Source organism: Chenopodium quinoa, unplaced genomic scaffold (assembly GCF_001683475.1).
Source record: "Chenopodium quinoa cultivar QQ74 unplaced genomic scaffold, ASM168347v1, whole genome shotgun sequence".
Classification (NCBI taxonomy): Eukaryota; Viridiplantae; Streptophyta; class Magnoliopsida; order Caryophyllales; family Amaranthaceae; genus Chenopodium; species Chenopodium quinoa.
Genome location: NW_018743286.1, coordinates 1 through 18618, shown reverse-complemented (window position 1 = coordinate 18618; position 18618 = coordinate 1). Strand labels below are relative to the sequence as shown.

Here is an 18618-nt window from a genome sequence, read left to right as displayed (position 1 = left end):
GGGAGAGGGAAACACTAGTTGATGTGGGTGGTCTGGTAGGAGGTTGACTGTCTCGGTGGCAGGAGAAGGGGAAGTGATGGTTGCTTTTTTATTTCTCTTTAAAAAGTTGATTTGATTTGATTTTTTTTATACTTTGTTATTTAAGACCAATAGGGTGGTGTCAAGTGGGCCCTCAATTGGAAAACTGGCCGGAATATTAGAGGGTTGGTGAAACCTACCGATTTTTTAAATTATGGGTAATATTTTTTATTTTTTTTAAAAAAGGATGGTTAATTAAACATCTAATGTATAATTTAAGAGTCATTTTCACAACTTCTCACCACATCACTCCAAAACCCAATTCCTCAATTCTCATTCAATCCTTTTTTTTTCTTTTTTTTTTTTTTTTTTTTTGCTCTTCAAATAACTTTCAACCTGTCATTTTTTTAAAAATAAATAAAAATACCCTCCTAAAAAAACTTCCACTGTTATTTTTCCTAATAACACACACTACCCCAAAATACTACCAACGTAATATCTTATTATATTACCCAATTTCTTTTTAAAAACACCAATATTACAATAATTGCACATGTTTTTCCAAAATTATGTGTACTCTTTTTTTTTAGTAATATCGCTACAATAAGTTCCACTATTTACCTCTTTAGAAATTCTTCCAATTGTTTATTTATATTTTTTTAAAATCAGTTAACTATCTTATTATTAATTCAATAATCATCGAAATAAAAGATACATACATAATGTTTTTTTTATGTGACAACATGGTTTTTTTTTTTTTTTTTTTTTTTTTACGACAAATAGACTGGAGTAACCCCTATAATATTGACGGAGTAACCCTCTATAACACAAAACACATAACCCTTATAACATTGGCGGGATAACAACAATAACTCAACGGGAAACTCCTATAACATTGACAGAGTAACCTCTATAACACTGATAAAGTAACTTCTATAATATCTAGCTACACGGACTATCCAGACACATAAAAGAGTCAGTTGTTATAGCACAAACAACTTCACGTATTTAAAATATATTTTTGTTATTGGATTTTTGTATTGTCTTTCTATAAAATATATATTCCGTGCATTTTGCACGGGTGCACTCTAGTAAGGTATATTTAGGGGTGGTTAATTACAAAAAATCTTACAATTTACCATCCTTAAACTACATATTGATTAAACCGATACATTTAAAAAAATTAAAAGAAAGAGGGCTATCAATTTATGATCCCATCCTACTAGGGATTTCTACTACTCTCCCTCTCAACTATTCAACTCATGAGAGAACAATTTAGAATTTTCATTTGACCCTTGACAATTACAAATCCCATCAACCATCACATAGTACAAATTCTATCGTCATGGGGCAACTCTCAAAATAAAAACATTTTTCTTTTTTCTTAATTGATGAATTGTCAAAAATCCAATTTAAAAATATTTCTCCACCCTAACTTGTGCAAACCACGCGCCCCTTTTACTGGCTTGCCCCACCTTTACAACCTAAAAAAAACAACACCGCCTACAATAATATTCTCAATTCCATTTTTAAAAAAAAGTCAAACTTTCTCATTAAATCACATCCGTTCATTTCATCCTTCTTCAACCATCAACGGCAGAAACCTCTTCATTCTACCACATCTAAACTACCCGCGTCACACCAGATAACTCCTCGAAAAGCTGAAAAAATATTCCCCAAAAATAACAAAAACAGACATAAATACCACCATTTTCCTTCTTCTTCTTCCCCATTTTTTCTCTGAAAAAATTAATTTCATTTCCCAAAAAAATCGTCATGAGTGGAACGACGTCGTCTCTATCTCCATTGCTAAGAGCAGCACGTTTACTTTCTCTCTCCTCTGCTTCTTCATCATCGTATTATTCTCCTTCTTCTAGAATCTTCTCGGCCGTTCAATCTCAGCCGGTTTCCGGTTACCGATTTTCATCGGGTCTCCGATCTATTGCTTCCTCCACTTCCCGGTGGAGTCACGGCACTGACTGGCGATCTCCGGTCACTATTAGGTCTCAGATTGCTTCTTCTCCTCCTACTCCTCTTGAACGATTTCAACGCAGAATCGCAACTATGGGTATAATTTTATAATTTATTTTCGTAATTTAATTTAATTTCATTATTTTTTTGTAATTATTTGCTAAAAAAAGTTGTAATTATTGGATTATGTTATATATAATAATTGATGTGTATGATTTGATCTAAAAGTGAGTATAATTAATAATTAAATCGTGGATAGCTTGTTTTTTAAGTAATTGACTTTAATTTATTGACTATATTATTTATTTTGATGTTGATGGAAAGGTAGATGCTCTATTTAAGGATTGTAAAAGATAAACAAATTTAGGTTTTCGCGGTGTTTTTAGTTTTCGGAATTGAATTTTGATTCATTTTTTACGGCATGATGTTTATAATGGTATAAATGAGCAACGATGGCATTGCAAATTACAAATGGGGAGGAGGATTTGAACTTTTCACCTGTTGTATATCGTCGCTTAATCTTTGCCACTAGGTCAAAACTTCAGCGGTACCTCACAATATAATGTGGGAATCCGCTTGTTGTTGAATTGCTGCTGTGAATTTGTGGAATTTTGAATTTTCGGTATATGTTGAATATTCTAGTTGAAAGTGAAATGAAACTGAAACACTATTGAAGGTTATGCAATATAGACAAAACAAATACTAGTAAAATGAAATTGAATCACCTTTAAATAAAACTCATTCATAATCAATAATCATCTAATGTTTTGATTCTTCAATTGTTCAGCTGCTGAACATCCTTACAAGGAAATCTTCACCAGTCTGCCCAAACCGGGTGGTGGTGAATTTGGAAAGTATTACAGTCTTCCAGGTCTAAATGATCCAAGAGTTGGTAAGTTTGGTTTTAGAGCTCTGTTACGTCTATAACTTTGACCTATTGCTTACTTCGTTACACTAACATTTTTCTTTTGACTCGATTGTTTGATTTCCTAGAGAAGTTGCCTTACTCTATTCGGATCCTCTTGGAGTCTGCCATTCGTAACTGTGATGGCTTTCAAGTTACAAAGGAGGATGTTGAGAAAATCATTGACTGGGAAAACTCAGCACCTAAGCTAGTTGAAATCCCCTTTAAACCCGCTCGTGTCCTTTTACAGGTTTGTTACAAAATTTAGGTATTATATTGACACATATATGCAGAATGTGTATTCAACCTTCGGAAACATCAGCTTTGTTTTTATTTTCCAGGATTTTACTGGTGTGCCAGCTGTGGTTGATTTGGCTGCAATGAGAGATGCCATGAAGAACCTTAACAATGACCCTAACAAGATCAATCCATTGGTTCGTTTCTTATTCTATGTTTTTGACGATCCTGAAAATCATTTTTCAGTGTCTGTGGAAAAGAATATTATATAAACCATTCTCTGTGATCTCTAATATCAGTCATGGTTTTTATTTATGCCCTTAATCCAACAAAGAAATGTTGTGCCTTAGACTGGTATTTGTGCTTTTCATGCACAAATTTTATTTCTTGAGTAGCATATAACACTAGTAATTCCATTTAAAAAAAATTGTCCTGTATTCTTAAATTTACTTCCCTTGCTTTGCATGACAGGTTCCTGTGGATCTTGTCATTGATCATTCAGTTCAAGTTGATGTAGCAAGGTCTGAGAACGCAGTTCAGGCCAATATGGAACTCGAGTTCAAGAGGAATGGAGAGAGGTTTGGTTTCCTAAAATGGGGATCAACTGCTTTCCGTAACATGCTTGTTGTTCCACCTGGTTCTGGAATTGTGCACCAGGTACGAGTAATCCTTGATTTTGATTACCTGCAAGGCCTATTTTATGTTACTGGAGTGTTTTTTATGACGTTAGGGTGAGTTTATCCCCAATCTACTCTAGACTCTGCCACATCACTTTTCTACTTACTTTTAAATGTTTTTTTTATTACTCAGAGTCATATAAGAGTTTCTCCAAATTCACACATTATCCCAAGACTCACTTCAGACTCATTTATCCTTTCAAAAATATAATTTTTTTTAAAAATATAAAACAACAATCATGATTTTTTTAATACGAAGTATATAGAAATTACACTAGCCATTGTGAAGTTTGGATTGAATTGCATGTTAGGTGATGAGGTGGCAATAATTGGATGGCTAATGAGAAGATGTTGCAGTAATCTGGTGACATGCAAAGTCTGGAGGAGAGTTTTAATTTTACAAACTCACTCCAAGACTCACATGAGTCTTTTACTATATTAACGCTTGAGTCTTGAGTGAGACTCATCTCAAGACTCACCTCAAGACCTCCGATAAACTCACCCTTATGATTTTTTAATGTATTGTTTAGTTTATTTACTGTCACGCAACATACTGGCCTCATCATCTTGTCCTTTTGTTCTTTGCTCTTTTGTCCGTTTGTTCTTTGCTTTTCTTCTTAAGTTACTTGAAATCTTGATTTGGACTTGATGGTTTTCAGCAAACTATGTTAATTATACAGGCTGTGTTGTTTCATGAAAATACAGGTCAATTTGGAGTATCTTGGACGGGTGGTTTTCAACAACGAGGGACTTCTTTATCCAGATAGTGTTGTTGGTACCGATTCACACACAACCATGATTGACGGGCTAGGTGTTGCTGGTTGGGGTGTTGGAGGAATCGAAGCTGAGGCAACTATGCTTGGTCAGGTAGCTGGTGCTTAAAAGTTTTTGTTGCTTTCCAATTTCCATTTGTAATAAATATTTATTATCAGTAAATGTTGTCATAAGAAATAAGTGGTAAAAAGTTTTTGTTTAGTTGATTTATATAGGAGTGGCTTTGTATAACATGAGATGCTTAATCATGTGTTATACTCTTATTAACTAATATATATATGTACCCTTTTGCAGCTGGTTTGTGTATTAGTTGTAATATGTAGTATTAAAGAAGTTAACAGGATTTACATGTAATTTTATAAATATATTCTATTCCCTGTGTTTAATACTAAAATATGCAAAAAGTACCTAACTCTACAGGCTGTCTCCCCACCCCCCCCCCCCCTCCTCTATTTATTTTAAATTTAGAAGTCCTTTGAAAGAGGGTTTGAATTTTACCCCCTAACATTGTGTGGATTTGAGTGTGCAGCCTATGAGCATGGTTTTACCTGGTGTTGTTGGATTCAAGATGACTGGTAAACTACGTGATGGTGTCACAGCCACAGATCTGGTTTTGACTGCAACACAAATGTTGAGGAAGCATGGTGTTGTTGGCAAGTTTGTCGAGTTTCATGGTAAGTTATTGGACGGTTACACAAAAAGATTTAGAGGGTGGTTATTACTTATTAAGTTGGCAGGGGGTCATTATGGAAGTTTATGTTTCTTCTTGCACATACAGGTCAGGGAGTGGGTCAATTGTCACTTGCTGATAGGGCTACTATTGCCAACATGTCTCCTGAATATGGAGCAACTATGGGTTTCTTCCCTGTGGATCATGTTACTTTGGATTACTTAAAATTGACCGGAAGAAGTGATGAGACTGTTAGTTACATCACATACCTTATTCTCTCTCTTTTATCATTGTATATTTTTAAAACCATATTAGTTTTCACAACAGGTAGACGATCACTAAAATTTGTGTTTCTTTTGATTACAGGTTTCTATGATTGAGCAATATCTACGGGCAAATAAGATGTTTGTTGACTACAGTGAGGTTGAAACTCGTCATTTTTGTCATTCCATTTACCTATAATATTGGCATTTACATTCTGATATAAATACAATTTTGTTTGCATCAGCCTCAACAAGATAGAGTTTATTCATCATATCTTGAGCTGGATTTAGCAGAAGTTGAGCCATGCATATCAGGACCAAAACGGTATGCTTCTCATAGTTTAAAACTTGTTATATTCCATTTTATATCTGATTTGATGCTGATGTAACCTTTTACCGATAGGCCACATGACCGCGTTCCCCTGAAGGAAATGAAGGCTGATTGGAATTCGTGTCTTAACAACAAAGTTGGTTTCAAGGTAAAACCATCCACAAATATTGTTAACTTGTTTTTCTAATGTGTTGTACTATTCATTTCACTACTCCACTCTGATTTACACAATACATATTGATTGTTATGGACATTATTTTGGTGTTCAAGTATTCCTAATTACATTGTTATTTTGTAGGGTTTTGCTATTCCCAAAGAAGAGCAGGATAAAGTTGCTAAATTTTCATTCCATGGCCAGCCTGCTGAATTGAAGCATGGTAGTGTTGTCATAGCAGCTATAACAAGTTGCACTAACACATCAAACCCAAGTGTTATGTTGGGTGCTGCTTTGGTCGCAAAGAAAGCTACTGAGTTGGGTTTGGAGGTCAGTAGATTTGACTTTAAAGATGATGCTTTACCTCTGTGTGACAGGGATTGGCTATGTACCTTTATTATCCTAATGATGATGTATCCACATATTTGTGATAGGTTTGTTTATATTCCTTGGTTCAATGGCATTTGAAAGATGGTCATTTATATTAATTGAACAAGTTCTTTGAGTGATACTTCTTTTATTAAATAAAACTTGTTTATTTTTGTATGACATTAGATTACACAAGTACTTGTTTAATGTTTACCAATGCAGTAAGTATAAACTGTTGTGAACAGGATTGGTGGTTCTAGTATTGTTTTTTTTTTTTTCACCAATTCTGATTTCTTGCACTTACTATTCTGCTTGTATATGGCTTTTGTTTTTTTAGAATTAAAAACAAGTGTACAACTAGGTTCTGCATGATGGTTTGTTTTAGTTGGTTAAGTAAATTAAATTTATTAGAGGGCCTAGTAATAAGCTTTGTATCCGATGTTTTCTTGTTTGCAGCTATAACTTATCACATAAATTATTCTGATAGGGAAAAGTAATTGACTTATGGTGATAAGTAGTAAAACCATTTATCTAGTTTATTTATGGCCAAAACCTTGATTTATTTTGTTGGATGTTTGTGTTGTCCGGTTTTTGTTTCTGAATTTGTTACTAATCTTTCTATTCAAGTTAAAGTTCCTCATTCAGTTCCTCCTCTAGAGAGGGTGGGGGATAATGTACATTATTTTGCTTTGTTTGGCAATTTTTTTTGATACTATTTGGCTTTTTTTTTTTCATTTATCCAAAAGCCAATTATTTGATGGTTTTTTTAACAGGTCAAGCCCTGGGTTAAAACCAGTCTTGCTCCTGGATCTGGTGTAGTTACAAAATATCTGAAAAAGAGGTAATGGTTTTTGTTATTTATTGATGACATAAATTTTTAATTAAGTTAATCAAAATGGATGTTTATGGGTCATTATTATTTTTGGTTTGTGTTTTATATAGTGGTCTGCAGAAGTACTTGGATCAACAGGGCTTCAACATTGTCGGTTATGGTTGCACAACTTGTATTGGAAACTCTGGTGATCTAGATGAATCTGTTTCTGCCGCTATTTCTGAAAATGGTACGTTCTTGGTTTAAATGTAAATTTATGCTTTAGCTTTGTCTGTAATGCTACATTTTAGTGTAAACCTTTTTGATGAAATTTTCCAAATGTAGTTCAGTCTCTGTATCGTGGTTCATATCACAGTTGATTTTATATTTCCTGAATTTTGCTACAAGTCTGCTTGTGTGGTTACCCTGAAATGCGCAGAGCCACATAAGACTAGCTCTTTAAAATGTAAAAATGTGTAAAACTTGAAATTCAGTGACTGACATTTATTTAACCTGGGTTGTAACATGAATGCTCATATTAGGTGTACTTTTGTGCTAAGACATTCTTATAATCTAATGTGGTATGCCTGGTTTCTTTATGCAGATATTGTTGCAGCAGCTGTGCTTTCTGGTAACCGTAATTTTGAAGGTCGTGTTCACCCTCTGACACGAGCCAACTATCTTGCTTCTCCTCCATTGGTTGTTGCTTATGCATTGGCTGGAACTGTAAGTACACATAATTACCTACTGATTTCTGATAAGCACAGTATAATATATTTAATGGTGTATATGATACTCAAAATATAGACCTTGATACAGATGCAGGTTTGAGCTCTGATTGTTTATGGTATCTAAAGGTTGTCTAATTATCAGTTGTGTATTTGATAATGCAATAATACCTCGAGGAAGTTTGATAGATCATGGAACTGCATCATTTAGATAATTCTAGCTCTGTTGGAGTTTTAATATCGAGTCTGTAAGTATTTAAAAGAAACTGTTTTGATAGGCCATGAGGATTCAAACTTTAGTATTAATGAACAAGGGTAGGATGCTATGTTTGTTCTAAGTTGTTCTGTTAGCGGACTCGATCTGTTACAAATGGGTGAATGCGAGGAACAACCCTAGAACCCTGAAGGAATATATATATATATATATATATATATATATATATATATATATATATATATATATATATATATATATATATATATATATATATATATATAGAGAGAGAGAGAGAGAGAGAGAGAGAGAGAGAGAGAGAGAGAGAGAGAGAGAGAGAGAACATTTTACTTGTAATCTGGATACAACCTTGGGTGAATCAGATTGTAATGATGCGTCTGGAATGGTGAATGTGATGAACAACCCTAGAACTCTGTAGGGTTTAGAGCTAAATAAAGTTTGACTTGTTTTGCAATCTGGATACATCCTTGGGTGAATTGAATTAAAATGATGTGTCCAGAATTTTTTGTGGAAGGATATTGCTCCTATGAGTGTTTTAGTGCCTTGATTCTAGGGGTTTTGTGGGCAACTGATGTAGAATTGGTATGAATCTAGCTGTCACTGTTGTCAGGGGTTTGCACTTCGTAAGGCAACCTTGTCTGGTGCTTGTGTATACTAGTAACCCATGCATCTTTACTGTCCTGCCTGGGTCATGTGTTACATAATACATATCCTGGAAAAATGAGCTTAGCTACATGCTTTTTAATTTTTTTTAAAAAAAAGTTATCATTATAATTTTTATCTTCTGGATGTCTTCCACATATCTGTGCCATGTGTGGTCTATGCACAGTGAAATAAATTATGATCAATAATTCATTTTATCAGGGGCTGAGCCAATAAACACAGAATTCACTATTTTTCTCAGTACCATTTTCTTTTGGTCTTTTCTTTCATCTTCAGATGTTTATTTTATTGAAGGGGATAGCAGTTGAAAGTATTGATTGACCCAATCAATCTTGCATTTTATAGGTTGATATTGACTTTGATAAAGATCCTATTGGTACTGGAAAGGATGGAAAGAGTGTTTACTTCAGAGACATTTGGCCTAGCAATGATGAGATAGCTCAGGTATATATGACCTTTGTAATAGGCTCTCTGTATGCATTCTTTTTGTGATGGGCAATGAATTTTAATGCTCTATATGCTGATTTAGGTTGTGCAATCAAGTGTATTGCCCGACATGTTCAAAAGTACCTATGAAGCTATCACTAAGGGGAACCCAATGTGGAATTCTCTTGAAGTTCCTGCTGGCACCCTCTACAAGTGGGACCCAAACTCCACATATATACATGAACCCCCATATTTCAAGAATATGAGCTTGAATCCACCTGGACCTTTTGGAGTAAAGGATGCCTATTGTCTTCTTAATTTCGGCGACAGTATCACTACCGATCATATCTCACCAGCAGGGAGCATCCACAAGGATAGTCCTGCAGCCAAGTTTTTACTAGAACGTGGGGTTGATCGCAAAGATTTCAACTCATATGGTAGCCGTAGAGGCAATGACGAAGTGATGGCAAGGGGTACCTTCGCAAACATTCGCATTGTAAACAAGCTTTTGAATGGAGAAGTGGGTCCAAAAACAATTCACATTCCAACTGGGGAGAAGTTGTATGTTTTTGATGCTGCAATGGTAAAAACTAACTCTTTATTTTTTGCTTTTGACATTTATGGTGAATCTTCCATTTTGCTAGTGCCTAGTAATTGAAGCTAATTGCATGAGATGTGTAAAGTTAATCTCAATCTCAATTGCAGAGGTACAAGGAGGCTGGTCATGACACCATTGTCCTAGCTGGTGCTGAGTATGGAAGTGGTAGTTCAAGGGATTGGGCTGCTAAAGGTCCAATGTTGCAGGTAAGTGTTAAATGGTGTATGAATTCTTTTGCTCGTGTTTTTATGAAATTGTTGCTTAATAATGGAAATAAATTATTTGATGTGACAGGGCGTGAAAGCTGTGATCTCTAAGAGTTTTGAGAGGATCCACCGTAGTAATCTTGTAGGTATGGGAGTTATCCCGCTATGCTTCAAGGCTGGCGAGGATGCCGAAACATTAGGGCTAACTGGTCATGAGAGATACACAATTGACCTTCCTTCTAAAGTTAGCGAGATTAGACCAGGACAAGATGTCACAGTTAAAACTGACAATGGAAAGTCGTTTGTTTGCACCCTCCGCTTCGACACAGAGGTGCTTAATAACATCTATTCATTTTGATTTGCTTGTTATAATTTTGCTTGGGTACTTGAGCGGGAAATTATGGAATACTAATCGTATGTAATTGTTTTGTAGGTTGAGCTGGCCTATTTCGACCATGGTGGAATCCTTCCATACGTCATTCGTCAATTGATGAAGCAACAATAATCATTCTTGGATTGAAATCAGTTTTGTCCTTTCTTGCTCTCCTCTACCTCTTTCAGACAGCGAAGAGTTCTCAATTGAGAGTTTTTGTTAATAATTGAGCACCTTGTTTTTGGCTAATAATTGAGCACCGTGTGATTTGAAATTTCATGAACTCGTGTGCTTTAGGCTATAAAATTTTCAACCATTAAATCTCTAAGTGGTTTAATTTATTTTAATTCATAGTGGTTTAATTAATTTCCTTAACGAGTGTTTATTGAATTGTCTTCCATCTATTTTATGCTTAGTTTTGTTTGAAAATTATGATAAGAGTCATTTATACTCCATATTGAATAGTATCAAGTAGCGGCATCACTGGCATGTACTTTGTGAATCTCCAATGTAACTTGTTACTTTTTCAGTTTCTTAATACATGCAAGTTGATTTTATTTTTAATGAATGTATAATAAAGTCAACTTGTTGAATATGTTAAACCAACGGAGTATTATTTTGTATTTTTAAGTGAATTGCTATTTGCAACCAAAAGCATTACTCTTAACGCCATATTTAGTTGCCTCTGTCATGCCAAATGCCAACATAATTTCCTGCAAACAACCCAACTTTTCAGTTGGTACTATGGATGCAATTTTGGTGATGACGATTTGTGTACATCTCAGGGAGGCTATGCTGTGGGTCTGGGTGATGATGAACATTTGTCGTTGGCACGACAGGTAATATATATGTAGTATGTTTTTAACGTTGAGGCACTTGCTTTACATGCCTAAACTATGGCATAGGCGCTTGCTTTACACACCTATAACATGGCACAGGTGCCTGTGGTGTTTTGCAGATTGCATCTTGCCCATGGTATAGGCCATGGGTGTGGAACATATTACACGTGATTACGTGTGCAATAATATTTGTATATGGCTTATATGCAATAGGGATAATTTCACAATAGTCTGTGGTAAGTTGCTCACAAATTAATACGCAGTTTACTCCTTATTTAAGGCAAAAGTATTGTTTCCTACAAAACTATGCATCATTTTACATTTGATCATGGTAACATGCATAACACACTTACACCTTATGTGATGCAGTAATTTGTTTTAGAAAGAAACTCATAGGGTTTATGATCAACACACTTAACACCTTAATTAGCTATAAAATTGTGTACACTCTTCTTCTTTCTTTTACAAGCTTACAACCTTTAATTAACCCCTTCTTTTAGATTTTATTACTTGCCTACTTGTAACTCTTTAAGTCCTTTTTTTCTCTTCATGATACTTTCTAAATGTGTAATAAGTTAGCCCTTTTTTCAAGTGTTCATTTACTTTGATAGACTGCATGCAACTTTATACATGTCTACTTGTAGAATTGTAACAAAACTCGGATCTAATAATAACAATGTTTTTTCGTACAAAAAGAATTATTATTAAGTAGGAGTAAATGATACAAGAAGTATATGATTATACAAAAGTAATCATCTATGGAGTATAATGTTATAGATCAAATGAACATATTGATCAAAACCGAAACCTTTCAATATCTTTAGCATTATGGAGTATTCTTATTTCAAACTGCAATGATAGCAGAAACGCTTGAAGTAATGAAGAGAAGGAAGAGGGTGAAATGAAATGAAAATTTGGTCTTGTTCCCGTTTGATGTACTTCCTGTAGTTGATTTCGATCCAGCTCCTGCAATCATATATCAATTATTAAAGGATATTTTCATTAACTTAGCAAGAAATAAAATGTGAAGATGCACATAAATAAGCTTTGGAGTACCAGCTGAAGGAGTGCTAGAGACTGTTGGCGATGTTGGAGAGTCATCAGGATTGACTGAACCCTCTGGTGTCGAGGCATCAGCAGGCGAAGCTGTTGGGGAACCAACAGGGGATGCTGCAGAGGTTCCTCCTGATGATGGCTGGTTTGCAGCTGCAACATATATCATACAATATCTTTGTTAATATTCATAATACATAAAGTTTAATCATATATTATGCACACTTATAAGTTAAGACCCTTAATTTCGGGTGCAAACTTTTATCAACTTCACCAGCAGAAAAGGAAGAGATGATGCTTACCATTGCACTTGCTAACAGGAGGAGTTTGAACGTTGCAGGCGGTTGGGAGGGCTAGAGCCTGGGTCTGATTGATGGTGACTCCAAAGTTGGAGGCACCGCCATTAAGCACTTGACAAAGGCACTGAGGTTGTGATTTAACAACACTAGATAGTTGCGAACAGCATGAAGAGGATGGGGTAGAAGAGCTTCCTGAGATATAATTAAGACATGGGGCTAATCCCACTATTGCAGATGTGCACCCTGACTGAGCCAAAGCTCCACCCGATAACATGCTCATGACTAGCACCATCGCGACTAGTGAAGAAGCCATTTTTGTGTGTATAAAAACTACTGAAACAAAGTTTTTTTTTTTTTTTCCTTTGTTGTATGTTTTTATCCTTAAGAGTAGGAGTAGATTGAATGCCAGATAATAATATTGGAGTTGAGTTTTATAGTGAGGTTACTTACAAAGAGAAGTCAAAATAATTATGTTGGTCACCTAAAATTTCTAATTTAGGCATGTAAGTGAACTAACTTCCAGGTGTGTATTATTATGAGAGTATAATTAAGAAGGCAACAGGAAAAAGACAGTTCTGTTATTGTTATATTCAACAGCAAATAAATATTTGTCAATGTTATATACTTAAGTACTAATAAGGAGATTACATTGTTTAATAATTAAAGTTAGGTACTCATGATGCAAATTTTATTAATTACTTGGACAATATTAGTTCTTTAATTAATGTCGAAACATCATTTATTAGAATAGTAAACATTAAATTGCCTACCGTTCAAGTATGTTACAATAAAAAGTGACTGAAAATGAAATGTAAAGTTATGAACTCTCTACAGGAGTACATGCAGGATATTTGACTAAGGTGAAGGTAGTAGATTCTTTTTTTTTTTTTTTTTTTTGGTTGTTGTTGTTGTAAGAGCTACAAAGTAGTGATGTAGCCATGTAAGTGGGGTTTAAAATCAAATTTTAAGTATGAACCAAAACTTAAACCAACTAAACAATGTCATCCACAAAATCATGGTTACACTAGTTATTACTCCTACATTTTATTAAGGATTGTTAGGAGGAAATTTTGTATTTTCCCACCCACCAAATACACACATTTTGAAATGACCATCCAAAAATAATTTATTTTAAATTACCACTTATTAATTTAAAATAAATATTTAAATCATCACCTTTTACCTCTTTTCAGTTATTTTTTTTCCAATTTATGTACCTATGTTACTTCTTAAGATCTTATGGAAATGCTCTTTGTCTATAGAAACTCAGTTTTTGTGGGATTTTTTTATTTTTTTTTGTAGATTTGTTTGTTTCATAATATCTAGCAAGTTGGAAAGTTTACAATTTTAAAAATCTTATATACTATTGGGTTTTGATAGCTCTGCTATTTGTTTGACCATATATCCAGCAATAAATAAATCTCTTAAAATAATGTTTTTTTTTTTTTTGAAGACCAAAATAATGGTAATTAGTTTTTGCTTTGTTTAGTGTTAGATATGCTGTTTGTTGTATAAAATGTTGTAATGAAATCAGTGTTATTGCCTAGAGTCGATAGATGTAGGATGGGATTAATCCTTTTACAATAATTTGATTTGTTCTTAATAATGATTTTTTTTTTTTTGGAGTTTTTAGGATTTATTTTTGCTTTGTTTATTTAACCATTTCATCTGTACTAATTTTGTTTGTTTAAAAAGGATATTTCCTATTTCATGACAACACTTCGATGTGATTCTTTTGCAGATGAAGGAAAATATTTTAATACGTTTTCTATGCATCATATTAGATCTTGGCCATAGACGGTTTGAAATAAAAGAAATTTTCAATATCCATTAATTTGAATATGAAATGCGTTACACTGAAATCATCTTATAGGAAACTTGGTATCTCATACAGAAGACGGGACAACATATGATATTTTATAGACGTCATATATACTAAAATAACTCAGGGCATGTACTGTGTGAGAAGTGTTGAGAGAAATTGGAATTATTACTATCAATTTTTTCTTAATTATATATAAAGTATATGTCAACAATGTGCGTGAAATAAATAATATATGTGTAATATACGTTATTTGTTAATTTATGAATTTTTTTATATAATTTGTTTATGTTGTGGATAAGTATCCTTTCCAATTTTATAGTTAGTATAGAAATTACAGTCATGCTATTTATAGGGGTGTTATGATAACTTAATTACTATAATCCATAAAAAATTGATTGCCGCAGAATATTTGTTGATTCCGAATTAAATCTGTTAATACTTTGTTAGATTATCTGCGGGATACAAACAAGTCGTGACACTGTTAACCCATGTCGTGTGTGATTGAAGGAAATTTTATCCTAATCACGACATCAAATCTGAGAATTGTGGCATCACATGTCACCCAACGTCTTACCACACGTCTTACAAATGTGAATATTATAATCAAACACCACGTATACTACTTAAATTTCGCATCAAGTACAAAATTCATTCTCGTTGCCTTCGAGTACAAGCTCCGTGCGTGCATTTTTATCTAATCATGTAGAGTAGGATTTCCTTAATAATTTTATCATATTTATGTTTTTTTTTTTTTAAATAATTAATGTGTTATGAAATATCTAAATATGAATAACTATTATCCTATATACAATTTGAACATTTTAAAGTTGGGTATTTAACCTTATCCGATGATGGAACCCTAAAATAATATACATGTATATAAATCACGTACTAGATGAAATGATATATAGAACGTAAACAAAATTTCTATCTATAATTCTCTTTTATATTTAACACGGTATGAGCACCATAGCCAAATAACCAAACGAACGAAGGACTTTAACCATATTAATATTAGCAATTTTACAAATTCTCCCGCTAAAAAAGGTACCCGATATTTCTGTTTTATTTCTCCTAAATTATGATTTTTGAATCTATAATTAAAAACATGGTTGATGATATATACTTCACAATACGAGTTCTCCAATTTAAGCTTTTAAGGACACCATTGAATTATCTATTTAAGGTGTAATCATATTTTTAATATTATATGCTTTAATGGATTACTTTTTGATGCATACAATTATAGTTTACTGTAAATTGCCAATGAATTATTTAAAGTAGTACTGCTTGGGTATTTGTATTGACGTAGGCTTTATTTTGTTTTATCAGGGATCGTTTTCTGTAGAATAATTAACAACTAATTCAGAGTTAAGCAATGAATTCTTCTTAGACATAGTCACATGTTTCATATCCTCTAATGCTATAGAATAATTAACCATTATTTGTGATTGTTTCTAATTCCATCATAATAGTCTGAAACACTTACATATGATTGCTTAAATTTATAATGCCTTGTCTATTATGCATGGGGTTATGTATTGGAATATCTATATATTATTCATAATTGTATTATATAACAAACTAATTAGATCATCTAGAATTTAATGATTATAACGATTAAAATTTATTAGCTAGGTAATACTTCACGTAACGTCACGTTGTCGCGATTAATGAATTTTGGTAGTGTGATATAGCAAACTAATTAATTAGATCTTCTAGCATCAAATTGTTTTTTTTAGTTATAAGTTTAATAATCCATAATTGTAACTTTAAGGGTATGCGATTAAGCGGTTTCTCCGTTTTATATGGAGTACTAATCCCTACAAGTAAAACAAGGCATACAACTCTAATTATGGTACGACTCAGATGAGATTTTTCAGTAGGTTGCAAATACTTATAGACTAGTTTGGCATATGATAATTATGTAGGAGTTTATAGGTATTACGTAGCGGAAAAACATGAATCATATTCAATCAAGTACCAATCCCAAGAATCACATGCATAACACACAAGACACATAATCATACCTTTGACGCGTGAATTCCACGAAGCTATTCGACAGGCAAATCAGGGAGAGAATAGAGCCCCAAGCGTTGCTCCTCTACTTAGTCCACGAGATTCGAACAAGCCGTCCACCAATACTAGATTGGTCGAGTGATTGAGGAAAACCGCGATCACCACCTTTATGGACAACCGACCACCGCACGAACCACCACCACGACACACCACCGGCGCCTAGGAGGAGGAAAGAGCCGTGTATGAGAGAGGACTATGAGAGGGGTTAGGTTTCGTGTTTTTTTTTTCTAATTAGGGTTTGATCACACTGATCAGTTAATTGCTTCCTTGCTGCAAACCTAGGCACCTAGTCTATTTATAATCTCATTATAATTAGACTAGGGCACGAAGCCCAAAACTTCTTTGTCCACTCCATATGGCCGTCCACCTAGAGAGATGAGGCCCGTGATGGGCCTCGTCCTCTAATGCTCGATCTAGCCCCTTTGTGTGACCTTATAGGATCCTTCCAATTGGGCTTTGGGCTATTTTACTAGTCCAAAAATCGTTAGTACCTCTAGCTATGGCAAAATGACGACCCAAATGTACGAACTTAATTATCTCCATAATTTGATCCATTTATATATCTAGTAATTGTACACGACGAAGACATAACTCCTTCAATCTCCCACTTGTCTGAGACAAGGGTGCAATATTCAAATTCCTTAAGTCAATATATGTGTCGATTTGATATATGATTGCATCACATGTCGAGATCATATTAATCTACAAATCGTTTCTTGAAATCTGAGTTAGAATTATAAAACCAAATGATTACTGTGTAATGCATTTGAACGCGGCCACGTATTTTTCTGAATTCTCCCTCTTCAAGCGGCCATGACACATTTCCTAATTTAATAGGTAGACTCTATCCAATCTTGTGGTAACATGACTCCCACTCAACTTCTGAAATAACCGGGAAACACCCTTTATAATCTCCAGTTACGGCTAGACGTTTGAGTGTACCACAGTCACAACATCCATTGAATGAAATCAATGTTCCACTCATGTCAAAGGAATCCACTAATATATACGGAAGCTCTATACTTGAACTTCAAAGTAGGTCAATAGCTCGATCATGCATCATTCATGCATATCCAAGTGATTGACTGAGCATCACTATGCCCCTATAGCCCATGAAACTGCGCTATCCAATCAATCTTACATGCTAGTTCTTTTATTGAAATCATTTATGTCCACGTTAATGATCTCGAACTAGGAACTTTAAATAATGTATGAATTTTGTTCACCTGTGGGGTTTCAATTCACCAGGTCATCAACCTGATGAGCCCATCAATTCATAATTATTTTGGACATTTTATTTAATTTCCAAAACCATAATTAAATAAGAGAAATAATAATTTCTATTAAACATAATTCTGCAAATTGATGCATTTCTCATGTAATATGCTTTCTCAAAACATATACAACTTAAATTACATAACTTGCTTCAATCCAAGACTTTAATATGACTCTCATATCTTAGTCCATGGAAGGGGTTTTAGTGATTTCTCACTCATAATAAAACTTTGCAAAACACGACCTTCCGCTGGTCAATGATCTCATAATTGAGGTGATATCTCATATCCTTTTGTTTGGATTTGTGATGTGACTCTGGCTCCTTTGTTCTTGGGCAAAGGTGACATGTTAGTCACATGACATTTTAATCCAAACTTCCTCTGTAACTATCCGACTATAGTTTAATACACATATTCTGACATTGAGTATGCAACAGTGCTCTGCTTTGAACTCTTCAAGCTCACTGTCCTTTTCCATCCAGACACAAATATGCATTTAGATCACTATCTAGAATCATATTGCCTGTTTGAAAAAACTTGCATTTGTATAACCTTTTGACAACTTGCTTAAATTACTAGAATTCCTTTTAGTGCTTCTTGTTTCGGGGTTTTCTGATGTCCTGCGGGAGAGTTACAATTCCGAGACTGGAACCGGACGTCTGTACCTGCAAAATAACGGAGACTCCTGTGAGCTCCGCCTCCAACGGTCAAGTTAGTACCTGATTATTAGGAGTAATTAATGCGGAAACTAAAGTAATAAGGTCTCTCTAGGTGAGAGTGTTTAATGTAGGTAATCTGCTTTGTTAGCGAGATCAGCCGGTTATTAGTGTGTTCCGTAATG

The 18618-nt window shown here is 34.1% G+C and overlaps 2 protein-coding genes across 2 annotated transcripts; one reads left to right on the top strand and one right to left on the bottom strand.

The window, feature by feature from the left end:
• Nucleotides 1-1694: 1694 nt before the first annotated feature.
• LOC110735841 (putative aconitate hydratase, cytoplasmic) lies at nucleotides 1695-10965 on the top strand. The gene is made up of 20 exons (XM_021916020.1): nucleotides 1695-2086; nucleotides 2777-2881; nucleotides 2983-3143; nucleotides 3235-3327; nucleotides 3602-3787; nucleotides 4513-4674; nucleotides 5111-5255; nucleotides 5360-5502; nucleotides 5618-5674; nucleotides 5760-5839; nucleotides 5918-5993; nucleotides 6144-6329; nucleotides 7142-7209; nucleotides 7311-7429; nucleotides 7784-7905; nucleotides 9151-9249; nucleotides 9335-9814; nucleotides 9937-10035; nucleotides 10124-10366; nucleotides 10469-10965. Exons 1-20 carry the CDS (start codon nucleotides 1795-1797, stop codon nucleotides 10538-10540), a joined length of 2988 nt encoding a protein of 995 aa, XP_021771712.1. The 5' UTR covers nucleotides 1695-1794; the 3' UTR covers nucleotides 10541-10965.
• Nucleotides 10966-11944: 979 nt separating this feature from the next.
• LOC110735839 (non-specific lipid-transfer protein-like protein At2g13820) lies at nucleotides 11945-13213 on the bottom strand. Its single transcript, XM_021916019.1, has 3 exons — nucleotides 12603-13213; nucleotides 12304-12453; nucleotides 11945-12213 (listed from the first exon to the last, which is right to left on the bottom strand). The coding sequence occupies exons 1-3, from the start codon at nucleotides 12910-12912 to the stop codon at nucleotides 12092-12094; spliced, it is 582 nt and encodes a 193-aa protein (XP_021771711.1). The 5' UTR covers nucleotides 12913-13213; the 3' UTR covers nucleotides 11945-12091.
• Nucleotides 13214-18618: the final 5405 nt, after the last annotated feature.

Coding starts and splice junctions, on each gene's coding strand:
- LOC110735841 (XM_021916020.1), top strand. CDS start 1,795: ATGAGTGGAACGACGTCGTCTCTATCTCCATTGCTAAGAGCAGCACGT. Junction 2,087..2,776: donor ACGCAGAATCGCAACTATGG/GTATAATTTTAT, acceptor TCAATTGTTCAG/CTGCTGAACATCCTTACAAG. Junction 5,840..5,917: donor TGCATATCAGGACCAAAACG/GTATGCTTCTCA, acceptor TTTTACCGATAG/GCCACATGACCGCGTTCCCC.
- LOC110735839 (XM_021916019.1), bottom strand. CDS start 12,912: ATGGCTTCTTCACTAGTCGCGATGGTGCTAGTCATGAGCATGTTATCG. Junction 12,454..12,602: donor TCCTGTTAGCAAGTGCAATG/GTAAGCATCATC, acceptor TATATGTTGCAG/CTGCAAACCAGCCATCATCA. Junction 12,214..12,303: donor CTCTAGCACTCCTTCAGCTG/GTACTCCAAAGC, acceptor ATATGATTGCAG/GAGCTGGATCGAAATCAACT.